Genomic DNA, 27,514 nt, shown 5'->3' with positions numbered 1-27,514 from the left:
CCTGAATATGGGAATGCTTTTTATTTTTAATCAATACCTCTTTCTCCTCCAGTTTGTTGTTCATGAAGTGCCTGGTCAGGACTTAGAAGTGGATTTGTATGATGAAGATCCAGATAAAGATGACTTTATGGGCAGGTAAATTAGCAAGACCTTTGATCAGGGTCCAGTAGCTTCTGCTGTGGGATACCTGAATTATTCATACTGGAGATTTAACACTGTTGGAAGTGATTCCCTTTGCCTAGATACCACATAATTAGTTCCTAGTGCAACTAATGTAATGTTGAACAAGGTTACACTGCTGCAAGGAATCCTGGGAAGCCATTAGAAGTGATAGTTACTTGAGATTTACTTCAAGTTTATTTTAGTTTTGGAAATATTTCAAGGGGGAGACTTCAGGAGTATAAGCATGTTCCTGCATACATGTACACAGGTAATGTGGAGAAGTTATTTGGAACAGACTTGAGAGAGGGCTCTTTTGGTGGTTTATGTTGTATGCCTCAATATATATTGAAATTTGCTTTTTGCCTTTCAGCTTGCTTATAAGTCTAGTGGATGTAATGAATGACAGAACTGTTGATGAGGTAAAGATCACAGCTTATTTCTAAATGTGGCTGGTGATGCATGCCTACATGCACTCATTTGTGCTGCTCCTCTGCCACTGTGGTGTTTCTTTGTACCTAAAGCTTCCTTGCACACTTGCACTGTGGTATTTTCACAAAAAGATAATACCAAAGTAGCCATTACAATAATTTTTACAACAAGGCTGGTAATCCCAGAGAGCCCTGAGGTTAAGCTGAGCCAGCACTGGGGTATCTTGTTGATACCTTGTGTACCAAATGTTTTGTACAAAGCTGCAGATAAAGTTTGATGACAGGCTGTTTTCTGAGGGAAGAAATGATCTGACCTTACTGTGGTTCATCCTGCAACCCAGCACTCTACAAACAATGCCAGGGTGCCTGTCTTGTGCTGATGCTGGTTAGAAATATCCACATACTTTGCCTGTTTATGGGCATCTTATTTTAATTTTCCTCTGCCTTATACCTAAGTAGATGGACGTGCTACAATCTAAGTGTCAAAAATGCAAGCTAATGTGCTCAGAGTAAAATTCATGTTGTCTATTGTGTACAAGTTTCAGAGTCTGCAACACATATATACAAGCTACCCTGCCTCTCAATTCTCAAGTTACTCTTTGTTATCTCCATGTAGTGGTTTCCCTTAAGTAAGACAACAAGTGGACACTTGCATTTAAAACTGGAGTGGCTTTCACTAGTAAACGACCAAGAAAAGCTACATGAGGTGAGTGTATTTGCTCAAAGGATTCAGGTACTCTGATCCCCATCCAGTCATCAACAAAGGAGTGTGTAAAATTAGAAACCTCAGGCAAACTCAGGGGAGTTTATTTTTGTCTGGCAAAGTTTTGATGCGATTCCCTCCCTGCCACTCCTGCAGAGGAAGGGCATTTGCTTGCCCCAGGTCTCTTGGTAATTCAGGAGTAACTCAAATCTGGCAGCTCTTTTTGCTTGAATTAGCAAACCTTTGTTTGAATCACTGCAGAGTGGTTTCTCAGGGGTTCTTTTCTTTCACAATTGGTCTCCTCCCTCTTCATCTAGGATTTGTGTAGGATCCTGGACCTCTGAAATAATCTGTACTAGTCATAGGCAAATACCCAGCACTGATGTTTGGTAGGGCCATGTTTCCAAATGATGTGTTGTTTGTCCAGCAGAATTGCTTGGATAAAGCCCATGTCCCAAAGAGGCTGTTTCTTCATAACCAAGCAAAATCATTTGAGTTCCACTGAAGTGAATAAAATTGTTTCCATGCTTTGTTCTGCTGACACTGGATTCATGTTGATGTATGTGGTTGAACATGTTTTTAGGTGTCTTGCTGCACTGGAGAACCCAACCAGTTCTGCACTGAGAGACTGACAAACATTAAAGACAATTAATTGAAAAGAGTTCCACATCTTCTTACTGGTCTGCTTAGAACTGTCATGCTCTGTTGACTTAGGTTCCTCTAAATTGCAAGTTTTAGGAGAAAGGAAGAGAACTGCTTAGCCTTCAGAAGCTGTCCTTGGAATTTTGCTGTGTCTTTGCATTGTCTTTGGTGGGTGATCATGACGACTTTATGTTTTGGTTTGTTTTATCTCTCCCTGCATTTACAGGATAAGAAGGGTCTGTCTACAGCACTTCTGATTGTCTACTTGGACAGCGCCTTCAACCTTCCTGTAAGTACAAATCCTATGCAGCAGCCTTCACTCCTAACCTCCTTTTTTTGAAGACAACAAATTAATTGCTTTAAATACTCTTTCAATAATTCAGAAAAATCACTTTGAGTATTCGAATGGTGAATGTGGAGCAAAGAAGATCAAAAATAACAAGTACCTCAAGGTAAGACTTATGTTCTTCTCCCATGCTTGCAAAACAATGTTCTGGATTATGTGGTATCGTAGAAACTGAAATTGGTGGTGGTTAAAAGAAATAATCTCTCCACTGTCAGAATCTAAGTGAGCAGGGGTTCAAAATAGTGATTGAAAGCCTAGGAGGCTAAAGTGGGAGTGTGACACGGAAATGTTTGATTGTGTGTGTGGTTGTCTTTCTTCCTTACGCAAAAGAGAGCCTCCAGACATCAGACTAAGTCATGATATCCTTGCTGCTGCCCTTTCTTCCCTTGCTGAGCTGTTCCAGCTTGACATTGAACTGGGAGGAATATGCTCATTTGTGGTGACTGGAGACTTGACCTCCAGATTCCTCCCCCCTTGTCTTTAGAGGGATTCAGAGGCCTCTCTGTCATTCATACCTTCTCTCTCATAGCTTCTGTTTACTTTTTCCCCCAAATACTGCATTTTGCTACTGTGATGTAAATGGCAGGTATAGGGAAGAATGTCTCTTTCTCCCTTCTTTCTTGAACAGGCTACTCACAAGTACAGCTCTGAGCTATGGAGAAAGCTTCCCATTCTCTCCAAGTAGCTCTTCTCCTAAATGCCATCTTTACAATTTAGATGTGTTACCAGCACTGAGATACACATCACATTCAATAATCCTTAATTCTGGACCTCATAGTGTGTACTTTGTATGTAGTATTGTGCCAAGACCAGATCCTCAGCCTTAACTTCTATAGCATTAGTGCAAAGAGGTGGAAGAGGTTCAGTATTGTTGCTTCTGAACAGGAATTGTTATTTGATGCCAAAGACTCACTTCCAGCTGATTTGGAGCAAGTCCTGAGCCTTGGAAATCAATTCTGAGAGTCCTAGTTCAGTCAGGAAAGACCAAGTTTTCTCACTGAGCCTTCAGCTCTTCTCTCTGTTTCCTCCCAGCTTCTGAAAAAAATTTAACTGCTCAGCTGTTGAATCCTAAATACATAAACTTTTGGCTTAAATGTGTACTCTTGATAGTGGAGGGTAAGACTGGGCTGTATTAAGACTGGAGGCTTTCCTGTGTGCTACACTCCTCAGATGTCCCACATCCAGAAAATCCTGTCAGCTTTCCAGCAACTTATTTCAAATAAGAATAGTGGTTTGATATTGATTCCTGAAAACTATAAATTTCCTAATGTTTTTCTGCCTTTTTTTTTTTTTCCTTGTATTAAATGGCAGAAGATGGATCGAGAACCTTCGTCCTTTGTCCTGCTCACAGTTGGGAACAAGACTCAGAAGAGTAAGGTGAGGCTGTTTAATCCTTCTGCTTTCATTAAATACTTTCCATCTTATTGGTGACTGTCTCTAAGTATCCCCTAGGAAAGGAAGGACTTCTTGTGAAGCTGATGTGAAGAGCTGTAGTTGTAGTGATAGCTGCAGAGCCTGGGAGTGGAACCACTGTGCCACTGAGTTGTGGTGGAAGGTGTTTGATCAGCTGCTGTACACATGTGGAGTTCCATGCCTGTGTCCATGTTGGCCCAGACACTCTAGTTCTATAAATCTCCAATCCAGCTCATGGTTTCTCAGAACAGGGTGTCTTTTGCATCAAGCTGGCCTTTATTCCTTCCTCAGAGTCTTTCCTGGCTCCTGTGTATCACAGTTTTACTATTATGTTTTGTTTTGTGGTTTGGTTTTGTTTTGTTTTTAAACCCGGACAAGATGGATCTGCATCTCTTCCACTTCACTTTCCATTCATTTTTCATTATTTAAAAATTACTTTTGCCTCAGTATGAGCAACAGCTGAGCTCTGCTCTCCCAGTAGCTGATATGTTCACTGTCCTGCAGCTGGATGTGGATGAGTCCTTTGTTCTTTTGGACTCCCAGCAAATAGGAATGAATCCTGTTCACTACACATGAGCATACAGCACTGGCACCTATTTTCCTTTGTTCCTTCTACCTGCTCCACCCAGAAATTGGGTTCTGCTTGCATTTTTACCTTTTGTGGCTTTCCCTTTCTCTACCACATCACCTGCCTCTCCTAAGCTAGGTCAGGCTTCCAGGCTTTCCCTGTTCCTTTCCACTTGCTGCCAGCACTCGTGGCCTGGCAGGGACAGCTGGTTTACAGAGCAGCCACAGTCCCCGTGGGTGCTTTCCATGCTCTTTCATCTTCGAAGTGGATGGTGCTGAAGCTGTGCCCTCCTACCCTTCCCACGAGTTCTACACCCCTGAAACTGCCCCTCCAGCTTTCTTACCCTTCCCTGTCGGCTCCCTGCAGCTTTGGGAGCTGACTCTGAGTGCTGCAGGCTGGAAGCAGAGCTCTGGCTCTCCCTGGGTGGGAGGGAGGGAGGGAGGGAGGGAGGGAGCGGTGCCTTGCTGCAGGTGAGGCAGGCTGCTGGTCCAGGCAGCGCTGGTGGGGCCAACTGCAGCTCACCAGACTTGTTCTTTGGCATTTCCACACCCCAAAGAACTTGTTCTGGTTTTGCCAGAGACTTTGCTTCCATATGCTTCTGACGTGGAATTTCCACTCTCTCTACACAGCTGTAGCATCACTGAGAGTCACCATGGCCCTCTCTAGTGATCAGTGTCATGGATTGGATTCTTTGCTTCTCAGAGACTAAGCTAATGTATGTTCTTGTTGCAGACCTGCAATTTCAGCAAAGATCCCAAGTGGGGCCAGGCTTTCACCTTCTTTGTCCACAGTGCTCATTCCCAGTCACTGCACATTGAGGTGAGAGAAAAACCTTTTCTTTGAAGACCAACTGCACATCTGTAGGAAGAAGCCCCTTCTGTGGGGCTCGGTGTTGGTTGTTTCTGTGTGGGATTGTCACATACTGGGTTTCTCCTACTAAAGGTGGAAGAAGAGCTGTTGCACAGACAGTTCTGTATTAGGTGGTGGTGGTTGTATCTACCTTTGTTCTAGCATCATGTAATGTGCAGTATCTCAGTTCAAAATGTGGGATGCTTCTGGCTGCAAAGTGCAAAGGACATTTCATACAGCTCTGTGTGTAGTAAAGACATAAATATTTTGCTGTCAGAAGTTGCAGCCTTCATAATTCTCAACCAGAGCCCTACCTCTTCCCCTCTGTGTTCTGGCTCATTAAGCAACCCTGTCTCTCATTCGTAGCATTGCAGCCATAGCCAGTTCTGTGGCTGGTCACTTGGATACAGAAAGGAATTGAACTTGGAAGGTCTATTCAGGTTAAATTGGCTAAACAAGCTATTACTTAAAATACATGTAAAGATTTAGACCAGTTGCCATGTCAGCTGCTTAGGACATTGTCCCCAAAGCAAAGGAAGTAAGGAAAATCAAGTAAATCTCGGAGCATGTTTTTTCTGCTAAAGCAGATCTTTCTCTGCATAGTTAGAGATGGGATTTTTACTCCAAAGGTGCTAACTTGTTATACTCCTGAAATAATGGCATCACCCATTTGGATGTAACCATACTGAAGCAAATAAGCTAATTTTGGTTTCTGTTTGAAATACCTTGCTTTGCTGCTCCCACTGATATGCTTCCCAGTTTGCCAGCTAATAAAAGCTTTTGTTTTCTTCTGTCTTCCAGATAAAAGACAAGGAGCGGGAGAGTGCCCTGGGAACTTCAGTGGTATGTCTCTCCCACTTACTTAAGGACCCAAACATGACTCTGGATCAGAGATTCCAGCTGGACCATTCCAGTTCAGACAGCTTCATTAAGATGAAACTTGTATTGCGGGTAAGTTGTTCTTTCCCATAATCACTCTGTTTCCCTTGCAGAAGCATCCAGTTGTAACCAGGTAAAAGAGATGAAAAGTGGGTGTGGAGAAAGACAGACAGCTTTGCTTCACAGTTGTGTAGGAAGTAGAAGTGTGACAAGGTATTTCAGTGAAATTAGGAGTGTATGGTGGAGTTGAGAGGTATCCCTGAGGCTTCCTAAAACCTAGTGCAGTGCCATGCCTGAAAATTTTCTCACAACAATAAATAGTTGGACTGAGAAAATATAATGTGGGGAAATGAGCACTGATGCTTAGTTGTTTCCTCACCATGCTCTGGATCAGTGTTTATACACTCTGAGTACAGACACAGTAGGACGAGAGACCACCACAGTGAATCCCACGGGCCCCTTTCATCTCTAATGGCAGATTCCTGCTGTTACAGTTTTGTGGTGAAATTTTCTCCTGAGTGGTAATGCTGGCATTCATCTCAGTGCTATGGGAGCAGCACTCAGTGTCTTCCCTTGTGATTTTTAGGCACTGAATGTTGAAGAACCTGATCCACAAAGAGTCAAGGCTGGTGTCAGTGCCTCGAAGCCAGGTCCCATGTGTGCCACGGAGAAGGCTGGAAACCAGAAGTTTACCTCTCCACCACAAGTTTCAAAAGTACCTCCCATGAGCAAAGACACTGCAGCACTTGAATCTCTGCCAAAGAAGGACAGTGGAGAAGACCTGGATACTAAAGACAGCTCAGGAGCCCCTGTGCCAAGTGAAACTGTGTCTGGCCTTAATGAAGCAGAGGGCAAGCAAAATCCAGAGCGTGGCCCACCATCAGTGTTGCCCAGCGGAGCAGCAGCCGTGCCCACACTGCCTGTCCTGCAGGAAATGAGGGTGGCACCCAGTGTCACTTCACTGGGGTCCCTGCCTTCTTCCTGCTTTGAATTAAGTAGCAGCAACCTGGACATTCATAAGTAGGTGTTCTTCCAGCTGAATTGTTCTTCTCTTGAGAAAGTTTAGGTGTTACTGTTGCATAGAGGTGAATTCAAGGCTGCTAGTCATTTGGGGTCTTTGGTCTCAAGTCACCCTACAAGGAATTTACCAATATTCCAGTCAACAGCAAAGTAAATTACAGGGTACTATCAGAGCAGGTGTAAAGGAAAGCATTGACTCTATGGCTCTCCTAAGAGTGCTGCATATGTTGACTTTATATTGTTGAAGAGCTTCCCAACACTCATTTAGCAACAGAATATTGGAAATCCGTACATCCTACTCCTGTAATAACTTGAACACTTGATAGGCACCTCTGTCTGCTTAAAACTCTGAATGTGTTTATCCAACACATTTTAAGACCAATAATGCTGTGAACAAAGTTTTTGTGGATAAGTGTGCTTGTGTGTGTTCTTGCCACAGTGATCAGTATGAGGCTGCTCTGTCAGGCAGGATGGAAAGAAGGATTTGTCCCTCCTGGGGCACAAGAATGGAGCTTGTGGAATCCAATGAATAAAAGTTACAAAGATACATCTCACTGAAGAGAGCATCAGAGTAGTTACAAACGTGAACATCAAACTCAGCTCTAGCTGCAGTTTGGTGAATTGGTGACTGGTGAATTCTCTAGCTCCTAACAGGACTTAATTTATAAACTATTTTTAAACTATTTTTAAGCAATGTTTTGAATTTTAAGCCACTTTAATAACATGCTGAATGAAATATGAAGAAAGGTCCTATTTTGCATATACAGACATTCCTGAGGGAATGTGTAGCACACTAATCTGTATTTTACTGCTCCATCTACAGTGGGCCATGTAGGGGCTGTTTTGGCAGTTTGTGTTGTGAGACTGAAATCGGGTACCTGCAGAGAAGGCAGGGACAGGGCTTCTGCAGAACCTCTGTGGTCTAGCTGCTTCCTAGACAGCAAACCTTAGGGTGCCAGGAAGAGGGATGGTGCCCTGAAAGCTGGTTTTAATCTGCCTGTGAGCTGTCCAATGGCTGTATTTAGAAGCCTTGCCTGTGCAATGTCTTGCAGTGGGACTGAGATGCCTCTGGGGGAGATCCAGCTGACGGTGCGTTACGCTTCCATTCGCCAGAGCCTCGTCGTGCTGGTCAATGGCTGCAGGTAATGCTTGTGATGGCTCAGAGAGGGAAGAGTTCTCTGAGCTGTGTCAGTCATCCAGCAAAGCTGGAGCAGAGCCATGTGAAGCAGGAGATGCCTTAGTGCTGGCTGGCTTCTAACTGTGCAGCCTTTCTGTGCCCAGCTCTGGTCGGTGCCAGCAGCAGGTCAGGGAGAGAACCCAGCGAGTTGTGCTCACTGCAGTAGAGATACTTCAACTGTCATCCACCCAAAATTTCCTCTGAACAGCACTGACAACTGGTGTGTGTCTCGGGGTGTTGGGATAGGTATGGTGCCAAGGATTGGTACCTATGACTGAATATGTAGCTGTTAATTTAGGAATCCCAGGGAGTGGCCACACCCTCAGGAGTAAAAATTTTAGCTAAATAACCTTAAAATTTTATTTACTTATGTTCCAGCTCCTGAGATGAATATTTTTGGCCTGTAAAGGGTTGGTCTGATGCCAAGAGAGCCAAGATATTAAAACACACAATGGGAGAACCTGCCTTGCTTGTCTGTATTTCTTTTAACAGAAACTTGGTACCCTCTTCCAATCGTGGAGTCGATCCATATGTTCGTATATACCTGCTCCCAGACAGAAGATGGACAAGCAGGAAGAAGACTTCTGTTAAGAAAAAAACTCTGAACCCCCAATACGATGAGAAGTAAGAAAATGTAAATTATTATTATGGTTGGACTAGTTATGATCCCTGTGTAATGACAGGGCTTCCTAAGGTGTGCTGCCGTAGCTCCTAAGGACTCCCTTGGGAACATTTGCAGCTTTTCTGAAACAAATGGGACTTTGACTGTGATTTACAAGTACTTGGGGCTGGCCTTGCTCTGCCTGTGGTGTTGCAAGTCCCCCAGAAGAAGGGTGCTCCTTCCCTGCCCCCAGGCAGCAAACTGACATTCTCCCACCATGTTTAACTCCCTGTCACAGCAGAGGCAATCTGCCCATTCAGGTACCCCCAGAGGCTACTGCCCTATTCACACTGCTTTGCTTGATGCTTATTCTGACATCTTTCTAAAGGTCCAAGGCAGAAGTACAGAGCCTTTTGAGACTGGACCACCCTTTGGGCACACAGGTGGATGTTGTCATCAAGACCTGGTGGGAGCAGGGTAAAATGCTCCCACCTCTTTGCTGACAGTGTCACACCTCTGCCACTGAAATGGAATGTGTTTTCCATAAACCTAAACACAGTAAGGCTTAGAAGTAGACCTCTTTTGAGAGGTGGTTTTAATCCCATAATTAGAGGAAGGTATACATGAAAATATGTGAATATTGGGTGATCCTGGGTGGCTTATATTTTCTCTGTGTTGTATCCTTACTGTATAAGACAGAAATGTAGAAAAGATTTTAAAATATTTCTTCTTAACACTGAAAACCCAAAACTGAGGATTCTGCTTTTGTCTATTCTTAAATAACTGCACTGATTTAGTGCCATCCCAGCAGTTGGGAACAACATCTCCTTTTCCTCATCCTCAGTACTGACGTATCCTGTACATCCTCAATTAAGGATAATACTTAGCTCCACAACATGTTACTTGTTTCACAGCTCTGAGTTGAGGACAAGCTATTCAGGTGGGCAGAACTGGAGTCATTTAGCATGGACAAAACTCACTTGACATTAGCCATGTGTGCCAGAGGCTTGAGTCAGAGCCATTAAGAATTTAATTGCCAGAGGTTTCAGCCTTTGTCTGTTCTTGGTGTGGTGCAAGGCTGCTCTGTGAACTTGGGGGGTTGGCTCATGACTATTTCCTCTTGAGTAATGAACATCACATAGAAAACACGCTGATCCTCCATGGAGGGGGAAAAATGATGTTAAATGGCATTTCATCATATTTTCCTCCTTCCCCTGGCACGGTGGACAGTCTGAGCAGTGTTGTCATCTCTCATGAGGCCTGGAACAGGTTTCCTGCAATGTGAATAAAACCTCACTCTAGAACTGCCTGTGTGTTCCTTCCCTGTTAAAGTCCTGGCCATGTCCTGGCCATTGATGCTGTACTCTCTCACTATATTCTGCCCACTGGTGCTTACAGGATTTTAGTTTTGGTCTTAAGTCTCTTTTTTTTTAAACTTTATTTCAAGGTTTGAATTTTTCGAATCTTTGGAAAATGTCAAGAAAAGGACACTGGACATTGCAGTGAAAAACAGCAGGCCATTCATTTCACAGGAGAGGAAGGAGCTGGGGAAAGTAAGTTTAAAGAATCTCCACTACAGATATAACAGAGCTGAACACTGGGCTATTCCCAAAATCCTGAAATGTGGCTCCTGATGTGTAACTCATTCTCAGTAATAGGACTGACAATCTGGAAACAATTTTCTGCCAGATTTTCATCTGAAATGAGGCTGTATCCATGTGGGAGCTGCATGGTCTCATTTCAGAAGGGTGCTCCTGAAGTAAGCCCTGGTTCCTGAGCCCTGGTGCTGCCCGTGTGGAGAATGGGTCCAAGAGCACAAACACAGCTGAGAAAGGCCTGGGACTAAACCCCACAAAATTTGCCAACACTGCTTTGAACTTTCTGTGAACAATTTTGATTCTGTGAAAAGTAAACTGCAGTTGCTTCTTCAGTGACAGATAAATTTCCAAGTAATGCAATAGGAAACTGAGCTGGTTCATGCCTGCACCATCCTGGCAATGTGGGAAGCTCCATTTTTCCTGGAGCCTGAGCTGCAGCCCAACAGCTGGAAAGCAGGTCTGACTTGGGAGGAGTGATAGCTTAGCTAATCAATTTATATGCCGAATAACCTACAAACAAATCAAATTTGCTTTTTAAAGGTGCGCATTGACTTGTCCCAGGAGGATTTAATAAAAGGTTTTGCACAATGGTAAGTACTCATCTCCATACTTCCAAACCCTGCCCATTGCTTTGCTGGGGGCTAGCCTGCTGTGGGAGTGAGTGCTGATAACTGGGCTGTGTTTGGGTGAGCAAGAGTAATATTTGACCTGCAAAGGCAGGACTACCTTGAGCTAATCTGGTAGTTCTATCTAAGTTGTGTGTTAATCCACTGGCTGTGCAGTGCCTACCCGGTGAGACAGCTTTAATGAGATGCCTGTGTCAATTATAGTCTTCAGCATATTTTAAGTTACCATAAAAGCCACAGGGGCACATAAGCAAAATAATTTTGTTTATTAAAGTAACCTTGCAACAAATTTTAACTTGAATAAAGATCTTAACGAAATACTCTGATCAGCAATATATATGTATGATAAAACTTTAATTACAAAGCATTTATAGAAACTATTATAATAAGCCACTTAGAGTTTTGCCTGTACGTTCATTGTGGTTCTGAGGTTTGTATGTTCCTGGTCTGAGGCAGAACAGAGAACCAGGCTTGGGTGGTTTTTTTTCACTTCTGTATCTTTAGTTAATGGCAGGAGTTCTTCCTTCTTTCTCCTACGGTGGAGCTTAAGGAATGTAGTGTGGGTAGTCCAGGAGCTTGCCATCTGCACAGGCAGTGAGCCAATATTCCAATAGGAAAACCACATTTCCCTGGCCAGCTTGTGTGTGTGTCTCAGGGCAATTATGGGAAGAGGAAAAAAGGACACACCCAAAGCTCCTGGTGAAGAGCTGAAGTATGAGCCTCCTCTGCTGTGCTGCCTGTGAAGCACAAAGCAATAAAGCAGCCCAAGTTCTCTCTACTGTACCAGTTAAAACTTTCTTAAAAGTTTTCAACTACTGTAATTACTTACTGTGTCTGTCTTGCAGGTATGAGCTGACAAGGAGCAGACGCAAGAAAATCTGATTTCTTCTCATGTACATAAGTTACTAATTTTCAACTTTATATGAATGTACATATCTCTTGTAATTAATGTGTTTTGCACAGTCATTGCAAATTTGAAACAGGCTCCAGCTCAGGACATGCAAATTTAATGATCCTATTTGGGGATTAGTTCTCACTGAAGTTAAACATATTCTCCCCCACACAGGGAGTAATTTTTCCTCGAAGAGTATGTCCTTTATTTTTGCTATTTCTGGCAAATCCCCCCTCAAAGGACCTCTAAGTGTGAAGCCTCTCTTAAAGAAGGGTTGTACCTGGGGAGATTTTAGACTGTCAGCCAAGTCAGCCATTACTTTGTTTGGCAGTCTGATGGCCCTAGGAGCTTGTTCATGTTGTTTTAACATGGAAGTGGTGTACTTTTAAAATAATGCATTTTGAAACAGTATTCTTCAGCTGTAGGGCTACAGAACCTGTTAAAAGAGAAACTCTTTACTAGCTATTTTTTCTGGAGAAACTAGGAAGTTGGTAGTCCACTGTTCATAAGTACCTTAGCAGACTGTGGCTGCAGGTATGTAAATAATGAGCTTCCAAATGCAGGGAGATGAATTTACCAAGATGTCATTAAGGTTTTAGTTTGTGACGCCTTAACTGGTTTTGTCCTTTGTTACAGTACATTTCAAAATCTTGTAAACCCAGATTCTGTCTGAGGAACAACAAAGTTTTGTAAACTAAGCCTTAATAATATTGAGGCAAAATATTTTTGGAAGCTTGGTGTACTTGTTTCTGTACAATAAACTTCTAATTGTCTTGCATAAGAGACTTATCTATTCCTTTCTAAAACTGACTTTTGAAGTACAAGAATGGTAACTTCAAACCATCACCTGAAGCAAATTTCATGTATTTTTGGCCTAGATTACATTAATCCAGTCTGACTCAGTTCATAATCAGAGAAAATATTCACTGAGTAAAAATGTGTTCCCATCCCAAACTGATCTGGAAATGTGAAGAACATTTTAAAAGAGGCTCTCCAGAAAACCAAGATGGAGCATTTGTGTAAGTGTGATGACTATGACAGTAAGGGCATCTTTACCTCATACTTACAGTGTCAGCAACACTGAAAATGGTCAGTGGTTAGTTTGCCTGGTGGTGTGCTGGGTTCAGTTTCTTGGACTGATAAAGAGTATATTGGTTCTCTCTCTGGCATTGAGTAGACCAGTTGACAGCAGTTAAAGTTTTTCTTAAACTGACCAAGAATTAAAAAAAAAAAAACCACTTTAAAAATACAGCAACTTTTATTTTTGTTAAAAAATCTGGAATTGTTGCTTAGGATAACAGTGCTTGGAGGTAGCTGCAATGTCAAGTGCACCAACAGATACATTCATAGGTAAGAGAAATCTTGCTCAGGAAGAGCAGAGTCACCCATAACCAGCTCCCCATTTCAGGTTTTGCACTGCAGGTAAAATATCATCCACATTACTGATCTCTGCAACAGAATGGAAAAGCAAAAGGGTAAGGCTTATGAACCCAGAACACCTTTGAGTTCAAACAAAATTCTAACTTAAACAGCTGGTGAATTTAATAAACTCCTCAGACCTTTTAATGCTTTTGGAAAAAAAATCAATTTGGCTTGTAAGTAATATGTTTAAGTAAACACAACCCAATGTTCAATGAAAATAAACTGTTTTGGTCACTTCCTGAGGAAATGTGGAAAGAAGGAGAGTGAGGCAAAAGGCAGCACCTTCCCTCATCCTCCTCCTGTTTTAGCGCAGCAGGAGTAAACAAAACACTTGTTAACTGCTTAGAGTGCTATGAGGAAGCGTTGGCATGAAGATAATTACTGCTGTAAATATTACCTAGAAGACACAGCAAATCTTGAATGAGAGCTTGAAAGGGTGGAAAGAAGCACTCATGTTCTTCAAGCTTATTGATGATACTGGAATGGAAAGTGAGACAATCAGGTAAGAGGTGCAAGGACAAGGCAAGTTCATCCCCTTGGCCGTTTTGTTGTTCTGTGCCATGACTTAGTGAAAATACTGCTACTTAGTATATAACACCATGGACACCAGTGTTCTGTTCTCCAGTTCTGAACCCTGCAGCCAGCAAGAGAGCTGTCATGAGAATCACTGATTTCACTACTAATGCTGTATACACATCCTTCCTTTCCCCCTCACATGGCACGAGGTAGTCTGGGCCCTGGAACATTTGTCTGTGTATGCTAAATATACTGCCTGGGGGTGGCTGGTCTAACTGCCTTGGAGGTGGAGTAAGAAATGCTTTATAAGCAGCTTTTCTCCAGTTAAAACTGAGAAATGAGTGCAGAAAGACTGAGGGAGTGAGTATTGTTAACTCAGCATGTGTCAGACTTGCTGCCTGCTCCCTTTTTAGTCTGTCTGTGAAGCACATGCTCAATGCAAGCCCTTAGGGTCTGCTACCACCTAGATGTGGCTGTCATCTGTTGAACATATAACTGGATTTGTCCAGTTTCTAAAGTATTTATAGACAGCTTGAGGCAAACCCTGCCTTAGCAACTAGAACACTTCAATATTACATCTGAGTCTTGCATCACTTTCTTCTCCCCACCCAGGTGCAGGATTGGTCTCCTGATGAAACATGTATCCCATGAAGGCTTGTTTGATCACATTATCCATGCAAACAAGAAGGTGTTTAGGAACCTTCTGGCTTCAATTTTTCCCTCTGTCAGCTTTATCCTTTTGATAGGATTCAAGATTTGTTTCAAGCAGGACAGCAGTAACTAACACTTGTGCTGTCACAGCTCACTGACTTTGCAGCAAATGATGAAAATTTCTTTCAGCATCAGCCTTTGCCAGTTCTTAATTACTACATTTGATGTTTGAAGAATGGTCAGCAGTGGAACAGCCCCACATACCTGTGGATGTCTTGGGTGCCCAGAAGCTGTTGTACCTGCTCAGTCACGTTCTTATTAACGATGTCACACAGTTTCCCAACAGTATCCACTACCACAGTGGGTGGAGCTGAACTGTCTGTGGAAAAACAAACACCTCATGATTCTTATTACAGTAATAACAGGGAAGTGTTTTAGACACAGTTGAATTCTTGCAGGTGCACAGATTTTATTTGGTTTTCATAGATCTAGGCATACACATTCTATCATTCACAGTAAACAAAGTGCCCATAGTCAGAAGTAAACAAATGTTAGCCAGGAATGGAGATTCTCTCATAATCCTTTAGTAGCCAAAAAAATTTTGGTAGAACTGTGTGTTCACAGCAGAAGGTGTACTAAAGTGTACCCTTACAATGTCATTGGAAATCTGCCAACTGAAATTATATATATATATATATATATATATATAGAAGGGGTTATTCATTAGGTTTTTGTGACACATCAGACACACTACAGGGGCTAGGCCAATAAGGAACCTGCTTAACAAACATTTTGTTAACACCCAGAACTTGTTTTGGTATTGAATTTTAACCTGTCTGTAGTGCTGTGACTGAAGGTAGCAGCCTCCTTTTCCTTTTCTCCTTCAATTGCAGAAGAACTAGGCTTGGACAAGGCATCCTCTGAGCTGCAGTTATTAGAGGGAGGTGAGGATTCCTCATCTCCCATTCTGGCTGCAGGCAGGAACACTGCTTCTCTCCTTGAATGAGGCTCAGCAGCCCTGAAGCCTTGCTCTGGGGCTGGACATCCACAGCCCAGCCCAACCTTTTCAATCAAGAGCAGCAGCAGCTGCTGTTCTACAGAAGTTCCCACCAGAAGAGAAATAACCAACTACACCTCTAAGTACTGACAGTATTTGACATTCAACAACTTGTGGTTTTTTTTAAGTTTAGCAGTATAAGATGGAACTTTCTGAGGAGTGGACCCAATTACACTTGAATGAATTATTGAGTAGAAATCTATATCCAAGACTAAATTATGTTCTTCCTTAAACTTTTTATCTTTCAAGTGGAGAATGAACAACAATTATGAAGTCAGCTCACTGAAGAAAATGCTTTGTGGAAAAAATAAAAATTCTATTTCCCCTGTTATTCCTCAGCAACTGCTAAAGGCTTACAAATAATGGGGATTTGCTATTTGAACATGTAAATTGATAGGAATGTATTTTTATCTTCCCGGTGAAGTAAACACCTAGTTAATTCATTTCTCAATCATTTTCTATGAAGGAAGACACCTTTTCACTTCTCTCTTTCCTTGGAATGGTGTGAACAAACAGCAGGTGGTCTTTACCTAATTCCAGGAGCTCATGGAGATTCCTCATGGCATTGGTCATTTCGCCCAGCTTTGTATAAACCTCATTCATCCGTGGATAAACACCACTCAGAGAATTCACATCAAACAACTTCTGGAAGTGAGAGACTATGGCAGACAGGGTTTGCAACGACTGTGTCTGGCTGCTCTGGAGTAAGCAGGAAGAAATCATCAGTGGTACTACTTAACAAGGCAAAGGTGCTTTTAGCTGTGGAACATTCTTAAAACCAGTCTGAAGAACAGGTGTAACTTCCCTTATGAAATCTCAGAGTTTCAAATATTTTTAAGTCTGAAGACATAGTTTCAGTAGTCTTCAAGCATAAACATACACCAAACTCAAAATACTCTTTTGAAAGCTTTCTTCTCTGTTGCTGAGAGAAGTATTTATGTATTCTCAGCCCTGAGAGACAGAACAGGATAATTCCTGAGACTACAGGGCAATGCAAATTCACTGCTGGTCAAGTGCCTTTCATTAAAGCAGTCTTCCCCAAGGTGAATTTATCCATTATGTTAAAACAATCTTTGACTATTGAATGTCTTCAAACAGGTATTTTGTAAATGCTGCAAGGCTTTCAAATGCACCTATCTAATCACTGTGTGAAGAATGCACTTAAGAACTCCACAGTAACTTGTTATTATAAACCTCTGGTAAAAATTACCTTTTCCTTATGTTCTAATTCTTCCAAAATTGCATCTACTATCAACTGGAGGTCTTCAACTCGTAAGGATTCTCTGTTATCCTGTGGATCTTTAGTATTCCAAGGCAGCAATTCCAGAGACAGTTTTCTCAAGGACTTATGCAAATCCTTTTAAAAGAAGGAAGGGGAGCCAACTTATTTTAGAAACTGCTTAAAGCTGTTTTTATTATAGAAACAAGCATTTTTCTGTTTCTCATATGCAGTAACATTCCAGCACTGGAGAGGTTAACGTAATAATTTTTAGGAATTGAAGGACAGTGTCTTGCTGACATTCTTTTATTTGAAAAGAACGGAGTAAAAAATATTGTATTTGCTGTGTACTACAGTTTCAGTGAAATAGGAAGTACTGGTCACGAAGAGTTTGGCTTTAAACAAAACTATTTCACTTTTATTTGGATCAAAATCAGTGTTCTGGTCAGACAAAAGGAAGGAAGAGAATGCATCATCATTCATGTGTGAAGTCCAGACTCTAAAGCTTAATTTTCTTTTCAGGGACTCAGTTAATAAAATGAAATAAAAGATTTAGACAGAGAAATAGCTCCGGTACATATTTCAGATGGACAGTGGATTATTTGTAAAATTTATCAGGCAGTAACAGGCAATAACAAAAGCTACACACAAAAGCCCCCACAGCTACACACAGGGAGAGATGGAGGAGTGGAGAGCAGATGAAAGGAAGACCAAGAAGCAGAGCACAACAACGTGTTGTTACCTTTAGGGCTATGAGCTGATCTGCCCACATTTCTATAGTGAGTGGAAGGTGCTCAAATCCACATGCCTGTCCATTCTCTTTAATGTAATTTTGCACTGGCCCTTTGCTGGGCCGAAATATTAATGGAGGAGCTCTTGGGCTTTGCAAAACAGAATCAATACGGGACAAAACCTTCAAGAACAAATAACAAATGTTATTGCTCAAATATGTATGATGTTTTGTAATAAAATTCCTCTCTATCATGGCCATGATTGCCTAAAATTAAGTCATAAATAGCTCCAATATTGCTATTGATGAATTTTACACATGCATTCAACATGGAATAGACTCAAAGATTTAAACATATACCAGCTAAAAGATATGTAAAAGTAATGCAAGTATATACTTCTCTTTACCCACTCAAGGCATTGTAACTTCCACAGCTTACATTTTGCTAAGTTTTATTATACTTAGGCTTTTTAATTAAAAGAAAAATAAAGGCCACTATCACCCATGATCTTGAACAAATACCCTGTCCTGAACAGACTTCAGCAAAATCATATTTACCAGCCTAGTGTCTGCTGCCTTGCTGTGTTTTCAGGTAGTTTACACTGAGACAGAACAAGAATCAGCCTACACCAACTGCCAAATCCAGAACATGATTCATCTTGCATAGAGGATTTGATAGGCATTCTTAGCCTCAGACCAGCACAGTCCAGTTGACACAGCTAAACAGAACATGCATAATATTTCACTGTAACACTGCTAGAAACATGCAGAACAGATATAATTTGGGTACCTGCAAGTATTGCTGGCAAGCTGCCTGCAGCTGATCCACCCCTGCAATTCTCCCAGAGTCTTTCTTTTCTTCTCTTCTTTCTCCAGTCCTGCTCCCTGAAAATCTGCACAAAAATACACACAGTGGGTCACACAAGCAGCCTTAGCAGGAGATGCTACCTTTTAACTTGATGGAAGAACCAAGTGTAGCACTTAAACATACAAAGTAAATAGCCATGTTATGATGCTGGCCAATAGAATTCCATCAGACTCCAGAAGCACAACACAATACCTAACGTGAATATCATTAATTTTTCCTCAGTCTCCAGGCTGAGGCTATGCCAGACTGCTTGCTGATTTAGAAGGGATACCACCAGCTTTTCTGTTGCCAGAGTTCTGCTGTGGCTGAAGACTTAAAATACAGAATTTTACACTAAAGGTTCAAATTCCAAAGTCAGTTGTTATCCATTTCTGCTGAAACATCTTTCCTATCTTACCATACAAAGCTCAGTACTATTCTTCATCTAAATGATACCTACGGCATGAGAGAATACACCATTTAAATATACGCAATGTGTACATTTATTTTAAAGTTTAAGTGATGTCTTTTTCGGGCTATAAAATATTTAGCATTCAGTATACACATGGACAAATGACTAAGTGAAATTACAGATTAAAACACTTTGTTAGTACTGGATCTTTTATATCTTCCATGTATTTTCTTAGCAATATTTCAGAAAAAAACAGTCAATTTCTAAGATTAATAAGGACATAATTTCAGTAGCTGCAACATTTTTCCAACTCACACTTTCACATTCATAATCCATAATGAAACTTCCCTTACAGCTTATGGAAGCAACAAACACCACGGATGGCTCTGTACATACTGCCAGCAAAAGAATTCAAATCAAATCCAGAAAGACAAAATGAAATAAAAAAAACCACACTGCTGTGCCCCCATTTGGAGACCTTGCCATCGTTTCAGAAATACAGAGGGCTTTAGAGGTCTGGCTGCACTTGCTGCCCATAACCAGACTCCAAAGAATGCTGATAAGGTACATGCTCTATAAGCTACTCTCTACACTACGGGCTGCAGAGTAACGTTGCCTTCAGAAGTCCAGAGGATTCATGAAAGTCCCTGATATACTTACTGGGTAGTTTTCTTTAAAGTTTTCTGTAGTTTCTTCACTTGGTGCTTGTAAAATTTTAATTCCTGTGCAGTTGGCCTGTTAGAAAGAAAAAGTACCATGTTATATGTCTCACATTGGAAGGTATCTATAAAATTCATTCAAGCAAAAAAGTAAGAAAGCTTTGCCAGTGCCAAAGTATCATTCTGGAAATTAAATTCTGCTACGTTTCTACATGACAACAGCAATAAAGAGCAAACTAACCATTAGCAGCTGTTATTAACAGTGTTGAGAAGAGTGTGGCTGTTGCTGCCATATCTCATTTTTTGATCACAGATTTCACACTTCACTTTTACAACTGCTGGTGCTTTGTAAAGCAAAGTCTACTGAAATGGCCTTACAAAGAATGATACTTATCTTTTCTCACCTTATTTCCAAGTCTTTCTTGAGATTTGTATTTTCAAGCAAAAGATGTTCGTTCTTGGCTTTTGTTTCACTAAGTTGCTTCTGGAAAGACTGCAACATAGACTGGGTTATTTCTTTCATTGCACTCATTTCATCATGAACAAGCTTCAGCAATTTATGTACAATTTAAGAAGGGTTCCCAATTGGCTGGACAGCAAAACAGCATGGATGAGGAATCATGATTGAGACCAAGAGCCTGGTGCATTAGACCCCAGTGGAGCACTGTGACTAAACAGATCTATGCAATCCTCAGCAAACTCACATTTTCCTGAATCTTTGCACAAGACAGGGAACTCTGCCCACAGAGGTTACAAGTTCAGAAGACATGACAAGGACAAGGGACAGAAATCAAACATGTTTATGTTTCTATGTGTCTCTTGAAGGGTTACCATTGAGAGATCTGCACTGATTTATTCTTGGCAGTTCCATACCATGAGCAGTGCTTTGTAATTAGGAGTAGCATCTAGATTTAAGAACTCTTCCTTGTTTTTTACTTCTCTTTGCACCTCGTCTTCATCTTTTTTATATTGCCTATTGGGAAAAATAAATTGGTTCAGCTTATTGCAGTTCAATTAGCTCAAAAATTTAAGTTGATTTACTTAGCAGTTATGTATGATAATAACGTTTCCATAAACAACAAAGTAAATAGAACAGAAATTCTGCCCTAAGATCCATGCTCTAATTTCTGGGAAAGCTGTTTCATAATGAAAGTGCACTTATCCAGAAGAGAAACTCCAGTACAAGCAAATCCCACTTTAGTTTTCTCAATAGTAATCTCAAGCTATAGTAATATCTCAGGTTGCTTTGTGCCATGCAGGCACTGGGATAGAGCTGAAAACCTTTAGTTTTTGGAAATCAATCAACTGAGCACAGCTAATGCAGTAATTCTGCCTGTGAAGCAGGGCAAAAGAGAAAGGGAAAGGGGAAGAAAATAAAAGAAAGAAAGAAACACTTAGAGTTCAAGTATCTGAACTATAACTTCCTAACCGTCCTGGTCTCCTGACTGAGAAGCTGCTTAGCCTGACTGCCAGTCATTCCCTGGAAAAATTAAAATTTCCATTACCATTATAACCCTTTGCTGTTTCTTATATGCTAGTGATACCTGGAGCCCAGAATATTTACCACTAAAAGATTTAAGAACAGTAAGGGCTAAGAAAATTTTGAACAGTAGAACTACAAGGCATTCAGTGAGACCTACCTCAGCTCCTTTTTAATCTGACTAATTTGAGATTCATAATAATCAATTAGGCAAAGGCACCTGAAGAAAGGAAAAATGTTAATTTTGAATTTCAGATATTCTCACAAAACTCATACAGTGACCAACCCAGAGGAACCGGTCAGCTAACACAGCTGCATTGCACTTTGGAAGTGGTTGCTCCAAACAGTGGAGTTTCTCTCATACTAGACAAACATGGTCACACTTTGCCAAAATGGAAAAGTAGACGCATGTAATCTGTACTAGTTTAGAAGAAGCAAAATATTCAAGAGGGGAAAAAAGTTAAATCTGCCCACTAGCCTCCTCATCTTATGCTTGTGGTTACCCAGCAAGATTAACGGAGAGGCACAGTCAAAGTGTCTTGAGCACTCTGAGATTGTCTCGTTTGGAGAGCGAGATGAGAATGGGTAGGGAACCAAATTCAGTGATCTTTCCTCTGATACAGTGAGGACTCAAGGAAAAAGCTGAGCACACACAATCACTCTTAAAAGCTTCCCAGGTAAACATTGACGGCCAGGCCTAGAAAGTCAGGTGATATCAGCACAATAAAGCAATGGCTACCTGAGGCCTAGGAATTGGCAAACGTCTAATTCTATTGGAGCTGTGGAGATCCTACTAGCAAGAGACATAGCCTTGTGATACTTTGGGAACTTACCTGAAAGTACTTGGAAGCTCACAGTAAGCCTGCAGTCAGCAGTTACAAACATCACTTCCCAAAACTGGAAAGGCTCTTTTTTGAGGGCTAAAGATGGTGTTCATTGGGGGGTTTGTTTATTTTTAACTTACATCTTTAAATGAGATCATCCTAGCCGACACTGCAGCTACAGAGCAGAGTGAATCATTCCCTTCCCTTTGCTGACATCTAGTGTGGGCAGTGGGTGGCAATCTTTTTAATTTTTGCCATGGATTTATCTGGCTTACAATTTCACAAAAGAAAAATATCACTGTACTGAGGTACCTTCTCAAGAATTCATATTTCATCTTGCACTCACTCATAAAGTCTCCAATATTAATTTTTTTCACGTATAAATATCAAGAAGCATTACTTTAAGATCTGCTTCTCCATTTAACGTTACAGGTGGTTCAGCAGTAGAAGAGAATCACTTACCGCTGATCCAGGAGACACTTGGGAGCTCTTTTGCAAAACTGACAAAACATTTTGTTTTGAGTGGCAACTCGCTGCTGCTCCTCCCTCCCAGCTCTGCTCAGCTCCTTCTGCAAGCGGGCAATAATCTCTTCCTGTTCTTGCAGCTTTTCCTGCTGCTGTTGGTATTTTACCTATGAAAAGGCAACGGGAGCGTTATTGAATTGTTCTGTCCCACAAACTGACTGTACTGTACAAATCCAGGTACACACTTGCTCCCAAAGAAGACAAACACTTGGGTTTTAGCTGTGCTGAAGAGAAAGTGGAAGAGGTACAGATATTTTTCTAAATTACTTCTAGAATATTCTGCATAGTTTGAAAAAACTTAGCTACAAACAGTTTACTAACCCTATGACCCAAGACTCATGTTTATTTAGATCAATGTAAATATTTTGAGACCTTTCATAAGTCAAAAGATTGAATCCTCAGGCAGCACTATCTGAATTACCTGTGAAGCCTGTTGTTCTTTTTGAAGTTCCTTGACTTGCTTCTGTTGCTGGCAGGCTTTAGCTATTGCTTCATCTTCCAGCTGACAAATTTTGGCCTTAATGCTTTTCACTACATTGTCCAAATCATTAGCCCGTTGCTCTTGCCGAGATGCCCGACTCTGTTCCAGCCGTACCACATCTCTGGAAAAAGAAATAAATCCTTGATTTTAAATTAAGCTCATTTCACTATAGACAGTGCAAGAAGCACACGCCTGACATTATGTGATGACCTTTGATAACATCCTGTGGCAGCAGGTATGGGAAATACACTGATATGAGAAGAACCAGCAGATGAAATAACAGAAGAGCTTGAGAGGAACTGGGACACAACATTGCTGCATATTGAACAACAACCTCAGGAAAAAGCTCTTAGGCCAATGGTGAGATAAGATCTCCACCAGGCTGGAGATGCACACTGATAATACTTTCACTCTGCAGGTAAATTCTTTCCACTGTGTCTTACCTAAGACATCGATTTGCCTCCATAAGTCCCTGCATCACCTTCTGCTGTCGCTCAGTGTCTTCCACCAGCGTTTTTAATGCAAGTCTTATTTCTAGAGAAGACTGACAGTCTAGGACAATCATATCTGGAGATACAAAACATTAACAAAGTCACAGTGAAAATGAAAGGGTTTTAATAGCCAAAGAACATTGCCTGTCTGTTGCCACTTAGAAATGACAGCTTTGGAGATGCCTTATGAATTTAACGTTACTATTTCCAAATACAGAAAATATATTTCCTTACCTGATGTATCTCTGAAGCTTTGGGGGGCAGCAAGACTCACCGGTTTCAACCCATGACGTACTAATACCTTGTTTAGGTTTTCCCACTCTGCCTTCTCCTGCTGCATTGGGAGAAAAGAAAGAGAGGCAGAAACCTGAGTTCTTCACATCGGCCGTGCAGCAGAAGGTACCAAATGCCCACAAATTAAAGCAAACCAAAAGACCACAAGAGACCACTACAGGAGAGCTTGTGAGAAGCTCCAACAGGATCTGCAAAGCACATTGCGGAAAAGCTTACTTAACAACGCAGAGCATGATCAGTTTTCCTGTTCCTACTATTTGAAAGCAAAACGCGCAATGGGTTAAATTCGCCTCTTTAGGAAACCCAAACCACCGGCCCTCGGGTCCCTCCAACGCACCCGGGGCGCAGCGGCCCCGCCGCGAGCGGAGCCCTCAGGGAGGCGGCGGCGGCGGCGGCGGCTCCGGGGACTCATGGACAGTTGCATCGCGTTTTGTCCCGCTCCGACCACCCCGCAGCGACACCCGGGGCCAGCAGAGTACCTCGGTCATGGCGAGGGCCGCGGGGCAGGAGAGCGGCTGCTCGTCAGGCCGCGGAGCCGCTCGGGCGGGAGCGGAGCGGCGGGAGCGGGCGGGCGGGGGGGCGCGGGGCGGCGCTGCGCGGCCGCCGCCATTTTGCGGTGCGGGAGGCGAGGGGAGGAGACCGGGCGGAGGTAGGAGCGGGGCCACGGCGGGAGTGCGGCGGGGCGCGGGCTAATAAAAACAAAAATTAAAAACAGGGAAAAAGGGAAAAAAAGCTTGTTGGTGCTGAGGGACAGATCTGCCGTCCTCGGAACTCATGCGCTTCCCGGTACGCCGCCCCGCGATGAGCGCAGCCGGGATTAGGTGGATGGTCTGGGAGCCGTAATCCCAGCCTGGTTTTCAGAAGGAGCCCTTCCGTGTGAAGGAGTAAATACCGCCTTGTGCTGGTGGGTGAATGGAGGCGGTGGGTGCAGCACTGATGCGTGCCCCTGGTTGGGAGCAGCGGGGGCCGGAGGCTCCCGGAGCAGCGCACGGCTTTCCCTCGGGACGCGGGGGGATCGGATGGCTTCAGCAAACACCCCGGCCTAGAGTCTGCCTGCGGGTTTGGTGGAAAATAAATGCGTATTGCTTCATTGCCATGATTTGAGGAGAAAAAAAAAATAATAAAAAAAGAATTTGTGTGTGTTCTGGGATGCTTCCTAAGCCTTTCAGCATTGATCCTAAAATCCACGGCGCGGATTGCGGCCTGTCCGGGGCGATGAAGGCTCTGGGCTGTCTGGGACTCCTGGCATCTCCTGCGTGCCCGAGGCCGCTCCCTGTGCTGTCCCTGCCCGGGACACGCGGGTCTGTGCCGACCCTGCTCCTTGGAGCAGAGCAGGGAAACATTCCCTGCCCGGCTCCCACCATGTGCTGCCTTCGCAAGAACCAGAAACTTCACGAACGGCCAAAACAGCCCCCTCGGCATTTATTAGCACGTGTTATTATCTGTTTGTTTATTGATAAGGACAGGCAAGGCAGATGATGATGAAATTAATGAGTGAAAATAATACATTGAAAACTAAGGTCTAAAATCCTCTTAAGTAAGACATTAGTTCCTTGTGGCTCACATACATTTTATGACTGAATTTCCAGGTCAAATTTATTAATATGCTTGTTGAAAGCTACTATAGTGCTTTAGAAAAGGGAGAATGTGAAATTACTCTTTCCCAGTTCCAAATTCATTACAGTCTGGGACTGAGATGGCCAGTTCTGGATTGGGTTCCTGCTTTGCTCAAGTTGTTCATTTCCAAGCTTTGTCTCATAAATCAGGCAGCCCACTTTTCCTTCCAGTAACTGGTAAAGTTATGAGGAGCTAGTAAAGTTAGGACAGACTGCACTTACTCGGTTTTGTAAAATTTAATATTTTAAATACAGATACACTTGCCTTTCTGTCTTAGAGAAAGATGGTTGTATTTTAAGTGTTTTTATTTCATCATATATACGACAGCATTGCATGTTAGTTAATGATGCTTTAAAAAATACCCTTTATCTTAGCTGGAAAAGATGACGAAAGTTCAGACCTCAGCACTTCTCTGCTACTATTCTGCTTTTCTATTTTTTCTTGCTGCTAATTGGATTAAAAGCTCTTTTGGCTTCTATGGCATCCGGTGAGGAGATTACTGTCTGTGACGATGAAGTAAGGTAAAAAATTAGAACTGTGGTATGAGCGGATTTGGAAAGATATTGACAGTTCCAGTGGTCACTTATGACTGTATCTAAACTTTAAAAATTACTTAAATAAAAGGGTATCTTGCCAGATCCCTTCCCCTGTGTCTGTGTGTGCAGAGTTGCATATCCAGATGATGTAGGTTGTGTTTATGAGATTACAGACAAATCTGTTAACACAGCAAAAATAGCTAAACTGGTCATACTATTTTTTCAAGTCTAAAAAGCTGAAACACTTTCTTTGAGACCAATCAAATAACATATTTTAATGCCTACCAAGAAATAGCAGGACTGTCTAGGAGTAGCTTAAAATTAAATATAATTTTGTTACCTATTGTCACCTAAAATGGGAGCTTTAGAGGTTAGATGGGTAGCTGCTGTGTCTGTACTTTTTGTCAAAGTGAGTCTGATTAACTGTTTGTATTTTGTGATGTTTTGTCCTATTTGAATGTCTGAAAAACACGAAAATATAAGCAGTTCTGTAAGCTTATTCTTTCAAGTCTCATTTTTTAGTTGCAAAAAAGTGACTTGCCCGGAAGCAGTAAAGCTTTGAACTGCAGACATCGGGACTTGAATTTTCAACGACAATTAATTTACTTTGTTGGTTTCTCCTTAGGTCTCGGTACAGCCACTTAGAGAAGATGACAGATTTGGTGGCTGTTTGGGAAGTAGCTTTAAGTGATGGTGTTCATAAGATTGAATTTGAACATGGGACCACTTCAGGAAAGCGTGTTGTCTATGTTGATGGAAAGGTGAAATTGCTATGTGCTCAAAATTCACTATGATACAGATTTTATAAGTGCACTTCCATTCAACACATATCACAACAAACAAAAGACTAATAAATGCGAGTGAGGTACATTCAGTTAATTACCTAATTTAATAAACTGCATCATTCTCTTTTCCAGTTCCAATTAAGGTGTGAGTATTCATGAAGTGCTTTGCTGTCCTTGGACAGAGGCAGTGCATACAAAGCACCGTGTATGCATTCATTCCCAAATAAGAGTTCAGTACTGAGCTGTCTCCTGAGTTCCAATTCAATTTTTTAATATTAAAACATGCACTCAGGTTTTTCAATTAATACCCACTGTCTTTTTTTTTTCCTATAGGAAGAAATAAGAAGAGAATGGATGTTTAAATTAGTGGGTAAAGAAACATTCACTGTTGGAGCTACTAAAACTAAAGCTGCTATTAACATTGATGCAGTCAGTGGCTTTGCATATGAATATACTTTGGAGATCAATGGAAAGAGTCTCAAGCAGTATATAGAGAACAGGTTAAAAACAACCAATACTTGGATATTGAACTTGGGAGGTACAGACTATAGAATTGTTCTAGGTAAGTAAACATTGAGTGACTACATGTTGCTGCCTTTGAATAAATTTGTATGCATTTAAAAACTGGTAATTAAGAGAAAGCACAGTTCAGTGGGTAGTTCTGATGCAGTATAAAGTCCTGGGGGATGTGGAAGTTTGGAATGAGATGCCAAAGACAGTCTGAAAAATAATGCTCTTGTTATACACATGTGAGCCTATAGCAGCATGGTTAGATTTGGGGGGAAACATTTTAAAAAAATTGGGAGGCATTACTGCTGCCCTAGCAAGGCAGTTCTCCAGATGAAGCCTTTTACAGAAGTTTTACCTGCTTTGTGATCAAACCTCATGTGTGTCTAAGTTTGTGCAGCAGGTAACCAGGCTTTCCTTTCAAAAATCATCAGCCATGGTTAAGAAGTCTTTATCTGAAGTGCAACAATGTTATTCCACATTTTTGACAGATTGATGAGCATTCTTTTTTCTGCATCACTTCTTACCTACAAACTTAAACTAAAACCTTCCAGTGA

At 41.8% G+C, this 27,514-nt stretch overlaps 3 protein-coding genes across 10 annotated transcripts in view; 2 read left to right on the top strand and 1 right to left on the bottom strand.

The window, feature by feature from the left end:
- ESYT3 (extended synaptotagmin 3) overlaps positions 1 to 12,036 on the top strand; it is a 30,817-nt gene extending 18,781 nt beyond the window's left edge. For both annotated transcript variants that reach the window (XM_088168340.1, XM_088168341.1), the window contains exons 10-23: positions 53 to 135; positions 533 to 581; positions 1,207 to 1,296; positions 2,162 to 2,224; positions 2,319 to 2,387; positions 3,593 to 3,658; positions 4,995 to 5,081; positions 5,913 to 6,062; positions 6,577 to 7,010; positions 8,063 to 8,152; positions 8,680 to 8,811; positions 10,236 to 10,341; positions 10,927 to 10,976; positions 11,858 to 12,036. In XM_088168340.1, the coding sequence (XP_088024466.1) occupies positions 53 to 135; positions 533 to 581; positions 1,207 to 1,296; positions 2,162 to 2,224; positions 2,319 to 2,387; positions 3,593 to 3,658; positions 4,995 to 5,081; positions 5,913 to 6,062; positions 6,577 to 7,010; positions 8,063 to 8,152; positions 8,680 to 8,811; positions 10,236 to 10,341; positions 10,927 to 10,976; positions 11,858 to 11,894 (1,506 nt within the window). In that variant the 3' untranslated portion in view covers positions 11,895 to 12,036. The remainder of the gene's footprint in view (positions 1 to 52; positions 136 to 532; positions 582 to 1,206; positions 1,297 to 2,161; positions 2,225 to 2,318; positions 2,388 to 3,592; positions 3,659 to 4,994; positions 5,082 to 5,912; positions 6,063 to 6,576; positions 7,011 to 8,062; positions 8,153 to 8,679; positions 8,812 to 10,235; positions 10,342 to 10,926; positions 10,977 to 11,857) is intronic.
- A 1,107-nt stretch (positions 12,037 to 13,143) lies between these two features.
- Positions 13,144 to 24,134, bottom strand: CEP70 (centrosomal protein 70). Of its 5 annotated transcripts, none has more exons than XM_014871814.2 (16): positions 23,992 to 24,134; positions 23,453 to 23,552; positions 23,171 to 23,294; positions 22,668 to 22,848; positions 22,184 to 22,353; positions 21,058 to 21,117; positions 20,291 to 20,390; positions 19,822 to 19,910; positions 19,419 to 19,493; positions 18,290 to 18,392; positions 17,512 to 17,682; positions 16,761 to 16,907; positions 16,081 to 16,249; positions 14,758 to 14,872; positions 13,724 to 13,803; positions 13,144 to 13,353 (listed from the first exon to the last, which is right to left on the bottom strand). In XM_014871814.2, the coding sequence occupies exons 1-16, from the start codon at positions 23,998 to 24,000 to the stop codon at positions 13,286 to 13,288; spliced, it is 1,761 nt and encodes a 586-aa protein (XP_014727300.2). In that variant the 5' UTR covers positions 24,001 to 24,134; the 3' UTR covers positions 13,144 to 13,285. The 5 variants fall into 5 exon arrangements, with proteins under 5 accessions (XP_014727300.2, XP_088024468.1, XP_088024470.1 ...); XM_088168342.1 differs by having other exon boundaries at positions 23,850 to 24,079; XM_088168344.1 differs by lacking the exon at positions 23,992 to 24,134 and adding an exon at positions 23,729 to 23,747.
- Positions 24,107 to 27,514, top strand: part of FAIM (Fas apoptotic inhibitory molecule) — a 7,609-nt gene continuing 4,201 nt past the window's right edge. The window contains exons 1-4 of one of the 3 annotated variants that reach the window (XM_088168345.1): positions 24,126 to 24,161; positions 25,593 to 25,650; positions 26,291 to 26,426; positions 26,784 to 27,012. In XM_088168345.1, the coding sequence (XP_088024471.1) occupies positions 25,607 to 25,650; positions 26,291 to 26,426; positions 26,784 to 27,012 (409 nt within the window). In that variant the 5' untranslated portion in view covers positions 24,126 to 24,161; positions 25,593 to 25,606. Of the gene's footprint in view, positions 24,162 to 24,277; positions 24,299 to 25,592; positions 25,651 to 26,290; positions 26,427 to 26,783; positions 27,013 to 27,514 lie in introns of those variants that run through there. The other 2 variants (XM_014871812.2, XM_014871813.2) reach the window with 2 other exon arrangements.

Source organism: Sturnus vulgaris, chromosome 7 (assembly GCF_052056855.1).
Source record: "Sturnus vulgaris isolate bStuVul1 chromosome 7, bStuVul1.hap1, whole genome shotgun sequence".
Classification (NCBI taxonomy): domain Eukaryota; kingdom Metazoa; phylum Chordata; class Aves; order Passeriformes; family Sturnidae; genus Sturnus; species Sturnus vulgaris.
The sequence above is the reverse complement of the archived record's forward strand: the minus strand, read 5'-3'. Positions and strand labels throughout refer to the sequence as shown.